The following is a 20,919-nucleotide window of genomic DNA, read 5'->3' as shown; positions in this document are numbered from 1 at the left end:
CTGGCACGGGATTGGGTGGCCTTGGCTCTGCAACCACAACCCTGTGTGGTGAGGCTGGGTGGGAAGGGCAGGAGGATGCTCTCCCACCTCAACATCATACAGCTGTGATTTTGGACAATTTTGGGAGTGGATGGGCTGGTGGGACCACAGGCTCAGAGTAGGTCGAGTGATCCCTCAGTTGGGATCTCTGTGCTCGGTGGGAAGGATCAGCCCCCTCAAGAGCCCATGTTCCCTGATCAGGGGCAGAGCAGCCAGCCCAGAACACAACTTCTCAATGCTTGATTTTTCTGTGACAGAGGGAGGCTTCTGGTGATGCCAAGACAATTGTATCACCCTCTGGATTTAAAATTACTTCAAAATATGAGGCATTCAACTTCCCCCTTGAATTCCATCAGAACAGGCTTCCAGCAGAATTCATTAGCTGGATTAGACACACTGTGCTGTGCTGCGTGACTGGAACACTGTTCTGCTGCAGGACAGGCTGCCAAGCCCTGGTTCTTGGTGGATGTTGGATGTGGGGATGCTGCTCAGGGGCTTGGTTTTTCCTCACTTGGAGGGCCATGAGACCATCCTGACCCGGAGGTGTGAGATTCTCCCTTGGTCCAACACCTGCAGTGACATGTCCCAGCGTTGTCACCTTCAAGTACACCAAGCCCCTGGCAGCACATCCCACGGGATGGGACGTGCAGGCAGTCAGTTCCTGGGAGATGCTCAAGGCTGAGCAGTGAACCCCATGCACGGATTTCATTTGCTCCCCATCAGTTTCCCCAGGCATAAGCTGGGGGTAAAAAAAAAAGAGAAGGCAACTTTTCCAGTCAGTGCTGCATGCTCCAAGTGCTCTGAGCCTGTGGGGAGCTCTGCTCTGCTCTCAGGGCATCCCCGTGCCTCGTAGGTGTCAGGGAAGGAGCATGTTCTTTGTGCTAATTTGTTGCTTTGTTTTCCATGTGCTCATTTAATTGTAATTAAAACCCAGCAGCTGCTGGGGAAGGAGACTGAAGGCGCCGAGGAGCTGAGTGCAAGTCGAGGGAGTGGTTGGTTTTCAGTCCCTGCTGCGTTGCCCTTGGCTTTCTTTCCTAGGATTACAGAAGCGTGGAATAGTTTGGGTGGGAAATGACATTTAAGGGTCATCCAGTCCAACCCCCTTGCCATGACAGGAATATCTTCAGCTAGATCAGGTTGCCCAGAACCCTGTCCAGCCTGTCATTGAATGTTTCCAGGGAACTGGGGCATCCACTGTCTTCATTATCTGTGTTTGAAATCAATGCTTGCCTGAGCTGCCTCCTGCTTATGTTCTTCTCTTGTGACAGTGAGTTGGGAGTGAAACCTGCCAGTTTGCCATGCAGGTGAGAGACAGTGCAAAATTCATCCTCTGCTTACACCATTTGAGCCCACCTGGCTCTTTCCCTGCCATATTTATGCTGAAATTTGTTACCAGCTGCTGCGAGGTCCTGGCCAGGGCATCATTAAACTCCAGAGCTCTGGGTGTGAGTCCAGGGCACACCCTGACAGTGCTGAATGGGCCCCAAGCAGCCATGGAAGTATCCTGACAGGAATCCTGGCAGGAATGTTCACAAGTATCCTCACAGGAATCCTCACAGGTAATCTCATGTGGGTTGGAGAGTGTGATTAGGCTTCTGGTCTTGGATCCAGACTCAATTCCCAGCTCTCCAGGTGTACAACAGAGACAACAGCACTCTCTGACCTTGTGAGGCTTTTGCAAGATTAATCTATTAAAGATTTAAATCTGCCAGCTCCCAACTACTCAATAAACCCCTGTTGATAATAAGGAACTGTGAAGGGCCGAACAAATGTTGATTTTCTTTTTGCTTTAACTTGTGCGTTTCTAGGCAAAATAATGCGAAAGCCACTTTACTCCAATTACCGGAATCCCTGATAAAACTGGGGGTGGGATTTGCTCCAAAAGGAAGTATATGAGGGAATAATTTGGGAACAGGAGCTGTCAGAGCTACAGGATCAAGGCAGGAAGGAGATGGTGGCAGGGAATCAGGAGGGAATGGTGGAAGGAAGCAGCAGGGGAGGAATGGTGGCAGGAAGCAGGAGGGGATGGATGGTGGAAGGAAGCAGGAGGGGATGGATGGTGGAAGGAAGCAGCAGGGGATGGATGGTGGAAGGAAGCAGCAGGGGATGGATGGTGGAAGGAAAGAAGCAGGGGATGGATGGTGGAAGGAAGCAGCAGGGGATGGATGGTGGAAGGAAGCAGGAGGGGATGGATGGTGGAAGGAAGCAGCAGGGGATGGATGGTGGAAGGAAAGAAGCAGGGGATGGATGGTGGAAGGAAGCAGCAGGGGATGGATGGTGGAAGGAAGCAGCAGGGGATGGATGGTGGAAGGAAGCAGCAGGGGATGGATGGTGGAAGGAAGCAGCAGGGGATGGATGGTGGAAGGAAGCAGCAGGGGATGGATGGTGGAAGGAAGCAGGAGGGGATGGATGGTGGAAGGAAGCAGCAGGGGATGGATGGTGGAAGGAAGCAGGAGGTACCGTTGACGGTGAGCGTCACCTCCCGCTCCCCCGCGCCCACCCGCGGCACCACGGCCCGGCACACGTATTTCCCAGCGTCTTCCTGGCGGACTGACTTCAGGATCAGCTTGTTCTCATTGCTCAGGACCTGAAAGAGAGGACAGGGGCTTTCAGGTGGGCCATGAGAAATTACAGACACAACAAATAATGTGATTTACAAGAGCTGTGTTTCCAGCTCCTGAGCATCCTTAGGAAAGCCAAGTGGATGAGCCCAAAGTCTGGCAGTGCATGGAGATATCACTTATTGCTGGTGACCAGAGAAAAAAGAAACACCACAGTTTTTTGGGGTGGAATTAGAAATCCTGTTCCTATTTATCTGAATTTTTACAAACTCCAGTTTTGCAAGAAGTTCAAGATACAAGAGAAAAATTTTGGTGGCTGCAGTGACACAGGAAGAAAAAACTCAGAGAGAACCACACTCCACACTTACACCTTCACATTCACAGTCACAGGGGAGGCTACTGGGGTTGACTCAGGGATTTTAAGCCCACAAGTGGTGGCAGAGGTGGCAGACACCTTGGAATGTGGTTTGGGTACCCAGGGAAATCTCAGCTGGCTTTGGCCAACCCCCTGCTATGGACTGGCTGTCAGCCCTGCTGCTCCCCCACCTCGCTGTGCAATGAGCAGATTTATTAAATCTGGAAAAGCAAGGAAGCTGAGGGATCTGGCTGAGGCTGTCAGTAGAATCTTAGCACTGCTGGATTTGAAAAAAACATGGCAGATTTCAAATAGAGAGTGGTTTCTGCAGCAGTGTCTGGGAGCGAACTCCTCCAGTTGCCCTTGACTTTCTTCCCCAGGGCTTTGAAGGTCACAGCCCATCATCTCTGCTCCTCAGCACCACTGCTGGGTGAGCCTCTGGCTCTGCTGGTTGCTGCCCCCACAGCTCCAGGAATTAGTGCTGATGCAGTGGTTGGATGTGGATCAAGGTGGGGGTCTCAGCCCTAACCTGGCACAAGGCAGAGGCACAGAGGGTCAGATCCTTTTTAGACCCACAGAGTTAGCCATAAATATGCCTCTGTTTACTTGGCTTCAACCTCTCTTTGGTCTCTGATTTGTTTCCTTTTTGTGAAAAAAAGGAGAAAAGAAGGCAGTCTTGAGCGACTTCAACCTGGCTCTGAAAACAGAGGGGCTGGGGAAGAAGCAGCCGTGATCTCAGATGCCACTGGGATGGCTGGGTGCTGATGGCTTTACAAAGCGGCATCCTCTGCCAGCATCCCTCTGGAAGATGGACATGGCTCTGGTGACCAGCACAGCCCTCTCTTCTGTGTTACATCAGCTGGAGGGTATGTCCTGAGATCTGTCCCTTGTTTGGCTTGGAAGCGACCTCGAACACCCTGAACACATCTCATTCCAATCCCCTTCCATAAGCAGGGATGCTTTCCCCTATCCTAGGTTGCTCCAAGCCCCATCCAACCTGGCCTTGGACACTTCCAGGGATGGGCCAGCCACAGCTTCTCTAGACACCCTGTGCCAGGGCCTCCTCACCCTCACAGAGAAGAATTTCTCCCCAGTATCCCATCCAACCCTGCCCTCTGGCAGTAGGAGACATTCCCTCTTGTCTTGTCTGTCCAGACCCTTGTCCCAAGTCCCTCTCCAGCTCTCCTGGATCCCCTTCAGGCCCTGGAAGGGGCTCTGAGCTCTCCTTGGACCCTTCTCTTCTCCAGGCTGGACACTCCCAGCTCTCCCAGCCTGGCTCCAGAGCAGAGGCACTCAGCCCTGGAGCACCTCCTGGCGCCTCCTCAGGACTCACTCCAGGAGCTGTGTGTCCTCCTGAAGCTGGGGGCCCCAGAGCTGGACACACCACTGCAGATGGGGTCTCATGAGGACATAGTGGAAGGGCAGAATCAACTCCTTCATTCTTCTCCAAGAAGTTCCAACGTGATGGAACTCAGATAGAGGGAGGCAGATAAAAAGGGAGAACTGTGCCTGGGCAGTGCTGGATAGCAAAGGCAAGCCCTGATGGGGGGCTGGGGCTGGAGCAGGAGGGTGAGGCAGCCCTTGTTCCTAGCTCCTGCAGCCACCTCGAGACAGTGACACAACTGTGTGTGTGAGAGAGCCTACAGTGATAACCCAGAGAAACAGCCACAGCAGCTGTGGGATGGGAAACCACCCAGGAATTACTGACCCATGGGATTCCTTTGGGATTCAAAGCCATCAGCTCTCCCAAGTCTATAATTTCTTCCCAGGAGATGGCCTTCACCAAGGTCATTACGGTTTGGAAAAAACACCCCAGCAGTTAATGCCTCAGTGTCACCAGAGGAGGAGAGGACTGAGCTTCTCCGTGGGGCTCCAGCTCTTCAACTACAGCATTGAGCTGGAACAGAAGCATTTCCTCATCCACAGATTTGCCCAGGTGAAGCTGGGAGATGCTTTTCAAACCCAAACCTCTGTGTACTTCTGAATGAGTTACACATCTCAGCCCTCCTTTAGCTTTTTCCCGTGGCTTTGCTCAGTCCTCCTGTCTGTAAAGAGGGATCAGATCATCTCCTGCCTCCAGGGCTGACTGAGTTATGATTATGATTGGCAAATCTCCTTAGGATTTTCAGTACGAAAGAGACGTGGAGAAATCTGCTGGGAGAGATCCAAGCTCCTCCCTGGAGCAGGCTTCAGTTGACAGCAGGGAGTGCTGGCATGAACATATAGGCATGTGAGAACCCAGGCCTGGGAGGCAGAAAGGACCACCCCAGGAAGTTCAATCCCATGAAGGTCTATCCCAGAAAGGACCATCCCAGGAAGGAGAATCCCAGAAAGGACTATCCCACACAGGACCATCCCAGAAGGAACCACATGCAGGTTAACTGCAGAACCGCTCCCCATGAGTGAGGTGCTCTGGTTCAACCCTTCTGTCCATCATCATGGAAATAAATTCCCCCACTCTCAGGACCCCTTTGCAGGGGAGGACTCTCAGGACTCTCAGGACCCCTTTGCATTTGGAGGAGCCAGCATTCATCCAGCCAGGAGCCCCTAGACCACACAGGTTCTGCTCCATGGGAAGCGTCCTGCAGCCCCCCATGCCCTGGACATGTCCCCTGCCCCACAGCTGTTCTTACCACGCCCGAGCCTCGCTTCATCCAGACGATGGTGAGAGAGGGGTTCCCAGTCCAGGCACAGTTGAACACGGCGTCCGAGCCCAGGTCAACCAGGAGGGACTGTGGTTCTGTCGCCATCCTGGGCCCAACTGCACAGAGGAAACTGGAGTTACTGCCAGTGATGGGCTCTGCCAGCCAGAAAACCTCAAACCAAACAGGTCAGAGGGAGCAGTGGTAGATCTTGATGGGCCCCAAATAAAGAAAGGCCTCAGGCAGGTGCCTGCTGCAACTCCAGAGGGACCAGCTCCCCAGTGACCAACCCACGAGCTCGCAAGGAAATCACAGGTCCAACCACTGGAGCATTTACAAAGGGTGAACTGCAGGAGAGCCCAGCAAGTCCTGCCACCCTGGGCAAGTCAGACTGAGCTGTGTCTGCTTCCTGCTGATTTCCAGCAGTTCTGCTGAGCCTGGAAGCTGCACTCAAGCCAGCAAGTTACTCACAGTAGACATCCACAGTCCTGCTGATGTTCGTGCTGCCCAGAGCATTGGTGACCTCGCAGGAGACGGGCTCAAAGAAGAACGTGTGGTCCACGATGGTTTCATAGAAGTCACCAGAGGCTTCCTTTATAACCTGGCCTTTTTTTGCCCACCTGTTGAAGAAAACAGAGCATCGTTGTGGTGGTGTTTGGTATGTCTTGCCATCTCCATGTGTAGCTGTCATGGTGCTGGGGGCAGCACACCCAGAGTGCTCCTGACTTCAGGAGGGACATGAACTTGTTCTCAGCATCATCCCCTTCCCTGGGGATTTAGGGACTACAGGTTTTGGAAAGGAGCCATCAGAGAGATATGTATGTGTATCCCTTCAGAAACCTTTCAAACAGAAACCAAAATTCTATTACCCTGTTTCACTGGGAATATACACCTCATTCTTTAGGATTGGGAAGGACCTCAGTGATGGGAGGAATGGAACATGTAGGGTCTCTGCCTGGTGGGCAATGACATTCCCTTCCTGAGTGCTTGCCAACAGCACTGCTGGTCCTTCTATATCAAAACCACTAAAAACATTTTCTGCTGCTTGCCACTTTGGCCCTTTTCTTCCTTTTTTATTTTTCCCCAGTCAAAGAGAACTTTATCCCTTTAAGGCAGCTGAAATAACATTTCCTGAAAAGCCAAGCCGGCATTTTGCAACACTGCAACTTGCAAATTGTCTTGGAGAACAAGCTGTCAACTCAGCACTTGAATTAAGCCCTGTTTGCCAAACAATGAGCAAATGTGACCTAATGGGGCACCATCTGGCAACCTGCCACTTGGGAACGGCGGGAGATGCTGTCAGGCGGTGTGAAACTCCAACCACTCTTTGGGGAAGGGAAAAAAGAGCCTGGGAAAAAACATATAATAATCCTCCCCAAACAACTGACAGGTAAATTGGAGGGAAGAGGGTTTCCCGGAGGAGTCTCTGCCTTGTTGTTTGGGGTTGCCCTTCTGGTTGCGTTGGGTGGGTTGGGAAAGATGCAGGCACTGGGAGCTGGGCTCTGGAGAGAGAAAGGAGCCGCAGAGGCTGCTCCCCACACGGGGTCGGTGGGGTGGTTTGGGGAAAGCTGTCCCCTTCAAGGCAACCAGCGCCTGCTCCTGGGCCCCCAGCGCTCTCCCGCTTCCCTCTGCTTGCTCCTGTCGCTCTGCCATGGTTCCCCACCGCTTCAGTTCTGCCCCCAAGGCAGCCAAGGACAGCTGGAGTTGCAGGGAGCCCCGCTAAAGGTCCATAGGCACTGATGTGCCTCAGTGCGGCTGGAGAGAGAGCGGAATGCTGGTCCACGGCAGGCTGGAGGACACCCCGAGTGCTGCCAGAGCCCATTTCCCCAGCACCTGCTCCTGGGAACCTCAGGGCCCCCTGGCAGTGACCGCTCGGCCTCCCCCGTGATGACACAGCTCTGAGAGGTGTTCCCGGGCGGATGGAAGGGATTTGTATGCGCTGACCTGCCCTCGCCTTCCATTTATCTTCGCTCTTCTAACAGATGCTGACTGGCCACTTCAGCTTCCCTCCCCTGCCTCCCTGCTCCCTCGCCTCCCCTTCCAATAATTAATCAGGAGATGCCGGTTTCATTTCCAGGGCTGCACTTCGTGTGTTAATGAGGGAGGTTCCCTATGGAAAAACCTGAACAAGTGGAGCCTTCCAGGGCTGCTCCGAAGGTCTGAACGGTCAGTGATGCTTTGGTGACGTCTTTCTCCTCCCGGAGGGAATTGCAGCGCAAGCCAAGCTGCCTGTTCAGGGTCAGCATCCTGCTCCCCTACCTCCCGATGGATCCGCCTCGCCCGTCTGTCTCCCTGCCGCAGGAACGCTGCTGCCTGCTGTGGAAGGAATTTGCCAGTGCTGGGGCAGCAGTTGGGTCCTTGGGGATGGGGCAGGAGAGGGACGGGGGCGTCTGCCAGAGGTCTGGTACCCCACACCCAAAGCTTAGCACAGCTTGTGGGATGGAGAGGAGACACTTCCCTGATGTTTCTGGTTTGCTGGTTCAGAAAGCCTGAATTCATATCTCAGGAACTATGAAAAAATGAAAGCAAAAAGGGAAGGATTCCAGGAAGGATTCCAGGAAGGAAGGATTCCAGGAAGGAAGGAAGGATTCCAGGAAGGATTCCAGGAAGGAAGGATTCCAGGAAGGAAGGATTCCAGGAAGGAAGGAAGGATTCCAGGAAGGAAGGATTCCAGGAAGGATTCCAGGAAGGAAGGATTCCAGGAAGGAAGGATTCCAGGAAGGATTCCAGGAAGGAAGGATTCCAGGAAGGAAGGATTCCAGGAAGGATTCCAGGAAGGAAGGATTCCAGGAAGGAAGGATTCCAGGAAGGAGGGAAGGAAGGATTCCAGGAAGGAGGGAAGGAAGGATTCCAGGAAGGAAGGAAGGATTCCAGGAAGGAAGGATTCCAGGAAGGATTCCAGGAAGGAAGGATTCCAGGAAGGAAGGAAGGAAGGATTCCAGGAAGGAAGGATTCCAGGAAGGATTCCAGGAAGGAAGGAAGGATTCCAGGAAGGAAGGATTCCAGGAAGGAAGGAAGGAAGGAAGGAAGGTACAAAGCTTGAGAGACAGGGAAACTCCAGCTGGTGAATGGGGAAATGGCCCATGCTCTTTGTCAGGGATATTTCTGCTCCATTAAGCTCTTTTTACAACTTTGTTCCTGTAGAGATTCCCAGCCATGAGCAGTTTTCCAGCCTCTGGAAGGTTTTGTTCTTCTCAGGTGCTCAAGGGAGGCAGCAGGTACATGAAGCCATTCTTTTCAGCAGTCAGTGGGACGGGATGTGGCACCAAACTTTTGGGACAATCCAGAGCTTCTAGTGCCAGGCACTTCCCTGGTTAGGTTGCACAAATCCACTCTCCCTGATGTGCAAAGGACAAGAAGGAGGCTTCAAGATGAGGATAAAAGTGACTTGTGGGCTCCCTGGGTCATGTCCTTGCACCTGCCGGCAGCTCATCCTCCCAGTGTTCCTGGAGAGCACCAGGAATTGGAACCAGATGGAAAAGTGTCTGGAGGTGGGTTTGAGCTGGGCAGACTTCAGGTGAGATCCTTCTGGATGTTGCAAAACAGCGAACAAGGTTTCCAAGAACTGTTTGACATCGCAGATGCTTGGGAAAACACCTCCCAACAACCGTGGCACGGTGCTTTATGGATTTGTTCAAAACCATCGCTGCTGCAAAACTGCAAAACTGGATTTCCAGAGCGCGGAGATGTGTCACAAACACCAATTCTTTGTGCTTCAGCAAAGATCAAGGTTCTTGCTTCAGTTTTCCAAGGCTTAACATGGCTAAATCAATATGGCTGAATGAGCAGTATAGATCTTTTATAATGTCAAATTGTTTTTTAATAATGGCAGCTGATAACACTCTTGTAAAGCTTCCCATGATGGGCTCGTGGACAGCCAGAAGACAACTTACTGAGGGTTTTTACGAGCCCATAAAGTGCCTGGCTCGCCTATTAACCATTCAGTTGTTATTTATAAATAGAACCTGAATAAAATGGAGAAGATGGAGGATATTCCTGCAGCCCCATCCACCACCTCCACTGCTGAGTGTCTCTGTGATTTCTTCCTCCTGTGCCCATGCACCAAGCCTGGCTCCCAGCCAGCATTCCTGATTCTGCTAGCTTGGAGACCTAGGGCTCCTTTCATTTATGTTGTTCCCTTGAAGGTATTTATAGATTGCAAATGTGTCACCCAGGGTCTTTTCCAGACTATATAGATTTACCTGCTGTAGTCTCTCCCTGGATGACTTGGCTGCTAACTCGCCTGTCAGTGTTTGTAATGATTTTCACCCTTGGGGGCTGCAGGGGCAGGGCTGGGCAGGGGGGCTCCCCTGTGCCAGGAGAGGGTGAGGGTCTGTCTGTGGGGATCCTGCCCATAGCATCTGTTTCTGTGACTCCCTTGGGCTCTCCAGGCTGAAGGGTAGCACAGGCAGAGGCATCCCAGGGCCCCTGTGTCTCTCAGGTGGTCCCCACAGGGTGACAGTGTGGTGTCTTCATTTCCTGCCCTCTACCACTGCCAGGCACCTTTGGAGTACCCAGCTCCAAATTCACCCCTGCTCCCACCATCCTGTGTTGTATGACCAATGTAGATCATAGAATCAATCCCAGAAGGATTTGGGTTGGAAGTGACTTTAAAACTTGTTCCACATGCAGGGACACTTTCCACTATCCCAGTCCCTGTCCAGCTTGGCCTTGGACAATTCCAGGGATCCAGGGGCAGCCACATCTCCTCTGGGCACCCTGTGCCAGGGCTTCACCACCCTGACAGAGGAGAATTCCTTCCTAATATCCCATCCATCCCTGCCCTCTGTCAATGTGAAGCCATTCCCTGTGTCCTGTCCCTCCATCCCTTGTCCCCAGTCCCTCTCCAGCTCTCCTGGAGCCCCTTTAGGCCCTGGAAGGGGCTCTGAGCTTTCCCTGGAGCCTTCTCTTCTCCAGGCTGCACACTCCCAGCACTCCCAGCCTGGCTCCAGAGCAGAGATGTGCACATTTTCTCATCTTCCTTTCTCTTCACCAAGAACCATCTCAGTCTGTGTCCCCAGACGGGCATTTCTTCCCCTGTGGGCTGGGTTTCATTCTGTCGTTTCCTTTCTCATATTTCTAATGTGCTTTTGTTTTCCTCTGGCCTCTCTGGAGGGAGTACCAGGTGCCTCCCAATTCACTATCTTCTGCAAATTGAATTTGCTCGGGTGATGGAAGAAAACAAATTTCAAGCAGGAAAGAGATATTTTGATCCAAGTTTCAAAGGGGTTATTACAGCCAGCACTGAAAAGCCAGCGATTAAAGAATGAACAAAAAACAGAATACCTGCACTGGGCCCTTTTAACACTGAAGAGTGTTAACACTGAAGAGGGAGGGAGGAACTTTTCTAAGGAGACATTCTTCAGGGAAATAGCATTTTTCTGACTCCATCGATTGCTTCCCAGCTAAGAATACACACAAGCAAAAGTAAGAGAGGACAATTTGGGATTTGTCAGCTACTAAACAATGCTGGGGCTTTGTTTTGATTTTCATGTCTTAGTGTTTTTTCCTCTTCTGCTCTGGTTTCTGAAGGAAACCTGCCAAAAACTGGGATGACACACCTGTGCTTCCTCCCACGCTCTCAGTGGGACACTCAAGGGACTTTACCTGGTATTTCCATCCCTTTTTCCCATGAATCCTGTTTGTGGCTGGGCTTCCAGGCTGGTGGAGCCCCTGAAGAGTGCCTCATGCTCACAGTGAGAGCACAGCAAAGCCCACAGAGTGTCAGTCTGTGGAGGAGTGCTGCTAACACACACTTCATCCATGCTCAACTCACCTGAACCAACACCTCCCTCTGTCTTCTCTGCAAGGGCTTGTAATTCTTCAACACCCAGCATGTGGGAACAAACTACTCACTTCCCAGCCCTGGGAAAGCTGTAGGACTCTGCTGCACCTCAGGAACTTGGGTCTTTTGAGCTTTTTGTACTTTTTCATACTGACCCCCTGTTTGACCTGAGGCCTTGGAGAAGGCTTCCAAATTTGAGTGATGGAGTTAGAGTAATGGGTGCGTAGTTGAAATAGAAGTGTGTGATTTCACATGGTGAAGGGTTTTAATTCTGAGGTTTTTATAGTATAGTAATAGATATGGGACAAGATGGAAGATTTTGGCTGGTGTCTCTGGTGTTTTTCCTTATTTTTTATGATTTCAGGTAGTAGTTTCTGGTTGGACAGTTAGTGCTGCACTGAGGGTCATGGGCATTCGGTTATTGGGTTAAAAGTATAAATAATATAGGTGTTAGTTCTCTAGTGGACTGTTTAGTTTTAAGAGACCTTGTAGCTAGCTGGATTTCCCTCCATTTGGCTCTCTTCTGGCTGGTGGCTAGAAGTGTTACAGAACTCTCTGTACTTTGGATAAGATTTAATAAACAACCAAGCCTGAACACGAGAAAATTCATCTCCTTCATGCATTTTTTAATCCTGACTCTGAGCGAAGACAAAAGAAACTCCAGACAAACCACTAATTAACTGGTGCAAAACACCACCCCTGTTACAGACTCCACAAAATCTTCTTTAGAATGGTCTTCATCAGGCCACGGCTCCTTCCAGCAGCACAGGAACTCCTAGGGGTTATCACGGGGCTGCTGGTGCTCTCTGGACTCTGAAATGCCCCATCAAGCACTGCACAAGGTTCTAAGGGAGGATTTTGGAGATGCCAGCAGTCCTGAAAAAGCACTCCTGGCAGCACAGCGACTCTGGTGGCAAATAACCTGGGGAAGTGGAGTGTGTCATTGGTTTTAATTAACAATGCAAAATAAAGTGGTTGCTTGCCATATAAATAGTGTTTACTAAGAATTACTTTAAAAGGATAAATATTTTCTTGGACGCATTTTAATTGCTTCATAAAAGTACCAAGAACACCCACAAATACCTTAAATAAATGCACGGCTCAGGGAAAAGAATTAATTAACATTTCATTCCTGGGAATGGCTATTAATTGCTAGAAATTGCTCAGAAAATGGGTTTTGTTGCTTTATTGCCAGCACAGTGTGATGTGACAGTCGCCTCCTCTCACCCTCACAGGAGACCTGTCCCCAGTGGGATGCCATGAGCACCACCCCAAATCCCCCAAGGCCCCAGAGCCCTGGTATCCTCCACAGGGAGGAGATGGTGGTTTGAGGATGACATTCTGGCATCCTTCGGAGGTCTGGAGGGGACAGGGACAATGGATGGCTCCTGCTAAGTGACAGCCGTGTGAGAAATGATGGAGTGAGGTTCCCAGCCTGAGCGGTGTCACGGTGCCCCCCGCGTGTGATGCATGGCACAAATTATTTCGTGATTACGGGTAAATTTTCATAATGCTGATGTATGGGGTTATTCTTCTTCTCCCGCCTGCTCCCTCTCTAATGAAGATGTGTGGGCCTCCCCCTCCTTGTGTGGGTTCATTTATCAGTGGGCAGGCCCTGGGTAACCTCTCCCCCATCTGAATTACATGGCTTGGGTTTCATCAAGCTCAGGAGCAAAGAGCCCTGAGAATTGTGGCTGAGGACTGGCTGGCCCTCGAGCATGGGGACTGGAATCACAGAGCCAGGGAATTGTTCAGGCTGGAAAGGACCCCTGAGATCATCAGACTGACCCAGAACTGCCGAGGTTACACTAACCCTTGTCCCTAACACCACAACCACGTGTTTTTTTAACACCTCCAGGGATGGTGATAGCACCACTGCCCTGGGCAGCCTGTGCCAATGCCTGATACCCCTTTCCACGAAAAATTGTTCCCTAATATCCAACCTAAACATGACCTGGGGTAACTTGAGGCCATTCCCTCTCCTGCTGTCCCTGTTCCCTGGGAGCAGATCCCAAATCCCCCCTGTCTGTCCCCTCCTGTCAGGGAGTGGTGCAGAGTCACAACTCCTTTTCTCCAGGCTGAGCCCCTTTCCCAGCTCCTCAGCTGCTCCTGGGACCCCAGACCCTTCCCCAGCTCCACTCCCTTCTCTGGACAAGCTGCAGCGCCTCAGTGTCTTTTTTTTTGTAGTGAGAGGCTCAAAAGTGGCCACAGGATTTGAGATGTGGCCTCACCTGTGCTGATTACAGGGGAAGAAAGCACATGGAAAGGTATTTCCTTGTGTTATCATATCCACTGCACTCAAGGAAAGGCTTCCAAGCCTCCAGCTCCCATCCTGACAAACCTCCATACTCACACAGCTGCTGCAGTGATGACCTCTTCCCTAACCTCTCTATCCCAATTTAGGGACCTTGACTCCACCACGAAGCAAATCTTGAGTTCTAATGGTGGAAATGGCACAGTTCAGGTGCAGAGATGCCAACTTTGCTCATCTGCCTATTTTTTTTCCCATTATATATATGTATTTTTCTGAAAAACAAATAAACAAGGAGAAAAATTGCAACCTTTTCCCAAATTTCAGACTTTTACCCCTGACAAGGAGGACATGTTTGGTGTCTGATTGCACTCTCCATGATGCACCAGTTGCTGCTACTGGGGTTGGATTGTTTTGAAACACTCTGGGATTCTGATGATGATAATAACACCTCACTGCAGAGGAAAATTCTTGCTTGATTTTCCATCTCATCTCAGCTCCAGTGTTCCCACTCCTTCCAAGCCAGGAGGCTGGGATGAGCCTGATTGCTCATCAGCTGCACTCTTCAAGGGCAGTGCCTGGGTTTTGCACCTCCTCCTCGCCATCAGCAGGTCCCATGGGTGGGAAAAATCCATGAGAGCTCCCTAAATCACACTTGAAGATGGTCAATAAGAGTTCAGCTCTGAGGAGAGCATTGGGGTACTGGAGGAGAGATTATCAGGGATGCCCTGGGGTCAGGTCTGTGCTGCCTGAAGCACAGAACCCGAAAGAAGTGGGGTGAGAAGGTTTCTCTCTCCCAGGTGACACAATTAAAGCCATGCCACCATGCACCCACCATGGTTTATTTTTGGTGAGAAACCCATCAAAGCAGTCTTTTCTCTTAGCACAGCGATCAGAACAAATTGGCTGCAGAGGGGAGAGGGAGAAGTAAACAAAGCTGTTAACTTGTCAATGACCTGACTGATCAGCCGTGGGGAATAGTTGGAGAGGGCTCATGAGCCCTGCAGATAATCAGTGGAGCAGCTCTGCTGGGGCTGCACAGAGCTCTGAGCCATGGAGAGGCCTTGGAGCCCCTGGGCTGGGCTTGGCCAGGGCACGGTGGGGAATAAAACCTGCCCAGTGCAGGTGCAGAGAGGAGCAGACCCAGCAGGATTACAGATGCTGGATTTAGCCAAAGCCCATCCCACCGTATCCCCCTGGCTCCTTTTCTGCATCAGGGACTGGGAAGGATCCTCATCCCTCCCCTGGAAGGAAACCAGAGAAGTCCTGCTGGAAAAGCTGCTCCTGTTTCAAAGGCAAAGCATCAAACCTCATGGACTGGGTGATTCCTTCTGCAAATTGAGCTGTTTTCGTGACAGATCAAAACAAAATGCAGACGCTTTAGATGTTGTGCTGTTTTGATCCCACTGTTTAAAATCCCTTCTCCATCCCATCACACGACAGGGCTGGGCACCAAACTTGTCCCCACTAATCCCTGTTTGGAATTTCTCTTTTCACTATGCATCTTTTTCTGCCCCTCCCCTTCCACAAATTCAACCTCTTTCACAATAACTCCATTTCTTTCTAAGGAGGGGACTTTAGACTCATGAATCTTTGGCCCCAGAGTCATGGACTCATATGAAAATTGTACTTCTCCCCCCCAAGTTAAAATATGAGCATTAAATCCCTCATTTTAATGTATGTGGAGAAAGTTTAAAACCATTCAGACTTTGACAGCCAGCTGCCAAAACTGCTTATCCTGGGGAAACATTGGGGCTGTGAGTCACTCCCCAGTCCTGGATGAGCTTGGAGGTGTCACCTCTCCTCAGGGAATTTTTTACCCCTTTGGCAGTGATGCTGCTTTTCATTTTTCCTGCCTACATCATCTTGACTTGCCCCGCCACACAATAGACATGACTAATAGCTTAACTATTATTTTGGGTAATCCAATTTCATCACGTGGTTTGTGTTTTCTCAAACCGTTTAACAGGATTAGTCCTTTCTGGGGTCTTCCTACCCCACTCCACCCCCGCAGCAGAATGTCTTTAGCCTGATTTATGGATACTGGCATGTTGAAGAGCTAATTCTCTGCCGTGTTTATCCTCCTCCTCAGTGCAAAGCGAATCTTAGTGCTGTGAAACTGTTCAAACTTGCCTTTCCCTCTATTCCCGTTCTTATTTTCCACCTGAGTTTGAGGCCTTTGCAAACTTCACACCTTGATGTGCAGTTCCTTTGAGATTGGCAGGGAAACTACAGTGGTGAATGAAGACAGAAGCTTACAGGTCTTCATCAGCGTAAGAAAGCTGCTGCTTGGGGATCTTGAAAGTGGTGCTGGGCTGGGACCTCATGTTCCAGATCACTGGAGCTGCCAAATCCACACATTTCAGGGCAGAAATGATTGGCACAGCAGGCAGGAACAGCTCATGCCTTTCTGCACATGGAACTCGTGCAACAGAGATTTGCTGGGTGTCTGGGTCTTCTCCAAGGATTTTCTTTTTCTTCACTGGCTCCTAAATCTCCTCTGGGCCTTTGACCTGGTCCTGAGTTTGGGATGTTTTCAAGGGCTTTGTGGTTTGATCTCTGCAGCATGAGAGGGTCTGCCCTCTCTGACATGGCAAGAGGAGACAGACCTCAGGCTGATTTTATATTAACTCTTCAAGGATGGTGGCCAACCTTGGATATGTCAAACAGCTGAGGCAATGCTTTGGGCCACCAAAACCAGTGCCCACCAGTCTGAGCTGGCTCTGTCTGACTTTCCCAGCAATGTCCCTAAAGCCCCTCTTTGCCTATGGCAGCCACTGTTCCCATCCCACTGCTCAGGCTTGTTCCTCGTGCTCTGTCTGACTCCTGGCATGCCCTCAGGTTGGTGTGAGGCACAGCTTCTCCTCTGGCAGGTTCCCTGGCCTGCCCTGCCAGAACAGTTAATTATTCAGGGCTCAACTGTGTCTAGATCAGATGGTTCACATTAGGATTATCAACAGGATATCAGGTTCACTTTAGGATTATCAGTAGAGGCAGCTGAGTCACCCTGGGTGAGATGGGCTGAGGCCTCATTTTGTGGGAATCTCCTCACAGAAGATGCCAAGGGCAGGGATTTCTGTGTAAGGAACTTGGACTTCTGCTAGCTGTGAGCAGCTTGGGGATCTGGCAAGTCATGAGGAGGAATAATAAATATCCAAAGTTCATTCCCTCGTGCTAATGCAAACACACAGGCAGCTCAGGGGAGTAGAATAAAGTTATGAGCTCAGCAAAAGATCTGTTCATCTTTTCACTATGAAATTAATCCATGGAATCACAGAATTGCTCAGTTTGGAAAAGACCTCCAAGATCATCAAGTCCAGGCATTACCTGGCACTGCCAAGGCCACCACTAACTCATGTCCCCAAGTGCTACAGCTACACACCTTCTAAATCCCTCTGGGCATGGGGACACCACCACTGCCCAGGGCAGACTGTGCCAGGGCTGTTCAGCCTTTTTGGAGAAGAAATTGTTTCTAACATCCGATATAAACCTCTTCTGGTGCAATATGAGCTGTTTGTTCTTATCCTATTACTTGTTACTTGAGACAAGAAACCACCCCCCACCTCACTACAGCCTCCATTCAGGCAGCTGAGCAATAAGATCTCTCCTGAGCCTCTTTTTCACCAGGTGAAACAACCCCAGCTCATCCATCCATCCATCCATCCATCCATCCATCCATCCATCCATCCCCAAAATTATGGTGAAGTCTCTCTTCTCTCACAAGCCTCTGGAATTCCCTTGACACCCTGGTGCAACTCTGCCCTTGTCAGAGGACAACAACCAGGAAAACAACCCAGTGTGGCTGTGTCCCTGTACAACAGACTGACACAAAGAGCTCTGTGATTATCTGTCCACTTCTCCATAAAACAGCATGAAACAGTATTTAAAAAATGAAACATATCTCCAAGAGTAACAACCACAGAATTCTTCACTACCCACTTCAGTAACAAAGTGGAAATAAACAATAAATGCCTTTACAGACAACCTTCTAATCCAGAGACATCACCCTGCCTTTTCTCTTTGTTTTAATATTTGCCTGCAGCTTTTAGAGCAGAACAGAAAGGCAAGGGTGTCTTTGATACCTGAAGCGAACAGGCTTACTCCCCAGTCCCAGAAATCCTTTGGGGTCTCTCTGGGATGGGGTGTGCAAGGCTAGGAGCTGTGTACCCCAAACACTTGTGCCCAGATCACTCCATGCCAGGTGGAGAGGGTGCTCAGGGTGCACACAGTGTCCTTGGCACAGGTAGCACTGTCCACCAGGTTTGGGGAGGAAAGGCTCCCCTGCCCCAGCTCAGCCTGGGCCAGCTTGTCCCTTGCTTCTCCTTTTTGCTGCTTCCTGATGAACTCAGCTTGACTGGATCCACATTCCAGCAGCTGATGCATGGCAGGATGAGCCCTCTGACTGCCACTCCAGTCATGGGTACTGGGGAAGTCACCAGGACACGTGGTCCTGGAGGGGATGTGGGACCCACTGGGTTTGTTGTGAGACACCAGCATCCAGGTTTTCCCATTCTCCTGCCATGCCTGCTGGCTGACATTTTCCAGCTCTCCTGACTGCTTTTCTGGCAGAGACATCTCCAAGGGTGGAACTCGGGGGATGAGTCAAATGAACAACTGAGGCTGCTGCAGTCACCAAATTCCCACATTTTACAGGCTTTACTGGGGCAGAGACAGTGACAGTGACAGGAGTAGATACTCACAGAATTGTCCCTCCATTTAAACACACCTCTAGCCCCCAAAATCTGCAATAAAGGAGCAAAGAGGGAATCAAGGAGTGAAATCTCTTAGAACAGCTCCTGCAGGGCTGTGGTGGTTGCCACCTCTGTCCCTATCCTACATCCTCTTTGCACACTCTGCTTCATCCTTCATGCCTGGCTTGTCCCTGGTCACATTCTTCCCTTCCTGGCAGAAAAGCCTCAAACAGAGCTGAAGGCCTCTTAAATCAACGTCTTTCCTGACTCAGAAGCTGTAAGAGGATTCATTATTTATGTGGCAGAAACACAAAAGCTTAGCATATTTTAAGCTGTCTGAAACAACTTCAAGGCAACTCTTCCTCTGTCTTCTTTTTTTTAAAACAAAACACATTGAGCTATCTCTGAATGGAGTGGCAGGGGGAAACTGTTTTTTAATTCCAAAGGATAAAATAATATGTACAGATTGAGGGAGAGAATGAAAAATACCCTGTAATCTAGCTTGGGATCACCAAGGAATGCCCATCAGGGGATGCTCCCTGTGAGGTGTTGGTATAATCCTTGGACAAACTCTATTGTGATGTGGCATGGGTGTTATGGCAGTGGGAGAGGTCAAGGAGACAACTCTGCTCCTTCACAAGCACACACACAGCTGTATCCTTCAGAGGCAGCAGCAGAGGAGGTGCTGAGTGTCTTTTTCCCCCTCTTTCTCCCCATTTTTACATTTTCAATTTAGTCACAGCATCTCTAATTTCCTTAGATCTGAAGCCACCTTGTGAGACTGGAAGGGAATGATATAGAAGAAAGATGAGGGGAAAAAAACCCACCAGTAATCTTGTAAAAGTCAGTTTTGAAAAATCAATTTTCTTGTGTGACAAGATTTGCTTAAGGCTTTTCGTTCTGTGAAATCAGCCCATCATCCTGCGGGAACGCATGAAGGAAGTGGCAAGTGTGGTTTGGAATAACTCAGATTAAAGACTGCTAAATTAGGCTCAAAAAGCTGCCACTTCTTGCAAAGGGAGAGGAGATCTGGCCAGAGGAGGCAATGCTGCTCCCTTCTGAATCACATCCCCAGCTCCAGGAGCAAGTCTTGCAGGAGGGGTGACTGACAAGGCTGGGAAAACACAACCACAGCCCTAAGGTCTGCTGGAAATGAGATGCTGCTTTGGAAACAGGTTCACTCCAGCGCTGGGAAAGGGCTGCAACAGAGTTTGGGGAGCCCACGATGCTGCCAGCTCCTGGGATGGTGGTGCTCCTGGTTGGGATGGTGATGAGCACCACAGTGGGGCACCCCATGTTTCTGTGAGCTCTCCTGGAACAGCCAACCCCCAGTGGCAGCCCCACCCTCGGAGAGGCTCCATCCAGCCCCGGGCTGGCTGCTCCATCACTCTTTGCTTTGGAACCTTCCATCATCTCTACATCAGGGACTGTGCTCACCAATACAAAGTGTTTTCCCTCCTCCCCTCCATCAGACTCTCTCTCCTCTATGCTCTCCCCTAATTAGTTCAAGCTGCCTCCGAACATCTCCCACCCGCTTGTTCCCATTACCTTGACAAGCCAGGGAATGGGAAGACAAATCTCCCTGTCCTTACACCTCCATGAGCGAAGGCTCTTCCAACCCTGTCTTCCCAGTCTCACCTGGAGCTCTGTGCCTTGGCAGAGCCCCCCCAGCAGCCCAGTCTCACTTCCCAGCTGCAGGGATAGTTGTGCCTTTTATTTTACTTTATTTCCTTTTGTTTAAAGCCTGTCTCTCCACCTGCCACCCAGCCACACTCCACTCCCTGTCGCAGGGAGCTGGCAGATGGGGCTGATGCATCACGAAGGAGATCTGAAGAATTCATTTCCTGGTATTTTTTTCCCCCCAGCTTTCATTTTCACTTCAGAGCAAAGGTCCAGTTGTCTGGGAGGAAGCTACAAAGACAAACCCAGGCAGGAAAACAGAGATAGTCAGGAAAAATGTTACAGTGCCGATAACTTGAGACCTCAGTGTGCTTTGCATTTATTTCAACTCCCGCTTTAGCTGCATTTTGCTATGTCTATAAATTAGATTTATTCTGTTACTGCTGTGAAATGCCTGCAGGCCCCTTCCCCACTCCAGCTTCTTTTCCCTCCCTTGCCAAGTTTGGCTGTGGGAGGCAGCAGGAGAGGTGACAGCCCTGCCGAGGGACAACATATGGACTCGGAGCGTCCCGCCGCTGGACAGACGGCAGCCCCGGCCAGAGAGGGAGGGAGCAGATGGGAGCAGGGGGAGGAGGGCAACAAAAACTGCACACTGGCATAAATGAGAACTTTCCCAAGCTGGACTGGAGGAGGGAGCTGGCTGGGGGGAAGAAAATCCAAAGTGTGCCAAGAAATGGCAGCAAAACCAAACTGACCAAACAAACCATTTCAGGATGCTGAAATGCCTCTGGTCTGGACCAGACATTTGTTGAGCTGCTCCCCATCTCATCTCTCTGCAGCTTTCTGGGGGCTGGAACCCCTGAGACTCTGAAGAAGCTCTTGTGGGGCTGCCCCACATCACAGAATCCCATAGAAGTTTAAGTGGGAGAGGACCTTAATGCTCATGTCATTCCAACACCTTCCACTAGACCAAGC

The 20,919-nt window shown here is 50.5% G+C and overlaps 1 protein-coding gene across 1 annotated transcript in view; it reads right to left on the bottom strand.

Annotated features, from left to right (window-relative positions):
• The window catches only part of KIRREL3 (kirre like nephrin family adhesion molecule 3), a 138,808-nt gene that overhangs the window by 18,916 nt on the left and 98,973 nt on the right, over positions 1 to 20,919 (bottom strand). The window contains exons 9-11 of the mRNA XM_062508538.1: positions 6,069 to 6,217; positions 5,589 to 5,716; positions 2,500 to 2,626 (exon numbers count right to left, since the gene is read on the bottom strand). Coding sequence (XP_062364522.1) covers positions 2,500 to 2,626; positions 5,589 to 5,716; positions 6,069 to 6,217 — 404 coding nt within the window. The remainder of the gene's footprint in view (positions 1 to 2,499; positions 2,627 to 5,588; positions 5,717 to 6,068; positions 6,218 to 20,919) is intronic.

This window comes from Cinclus cinclus, chromosome 25, assembly GCF_963662255.1.
Source record: "Cinclus cinclus chromosome 25, bCinCin1.1, whole genome shotgun sequence".
NCBI classification, from domain to species: domain Eukaryota; kingdom Metazoa; phylum Chordata; class Aves; order Passeriformes; family Cinclidae; genus Cinclus; species Cinclus cinclus.
Note: the sequence above shows the minus strand (reverse complement) of the source record. Positions and strands in the feature narration are given on the sequence as shown.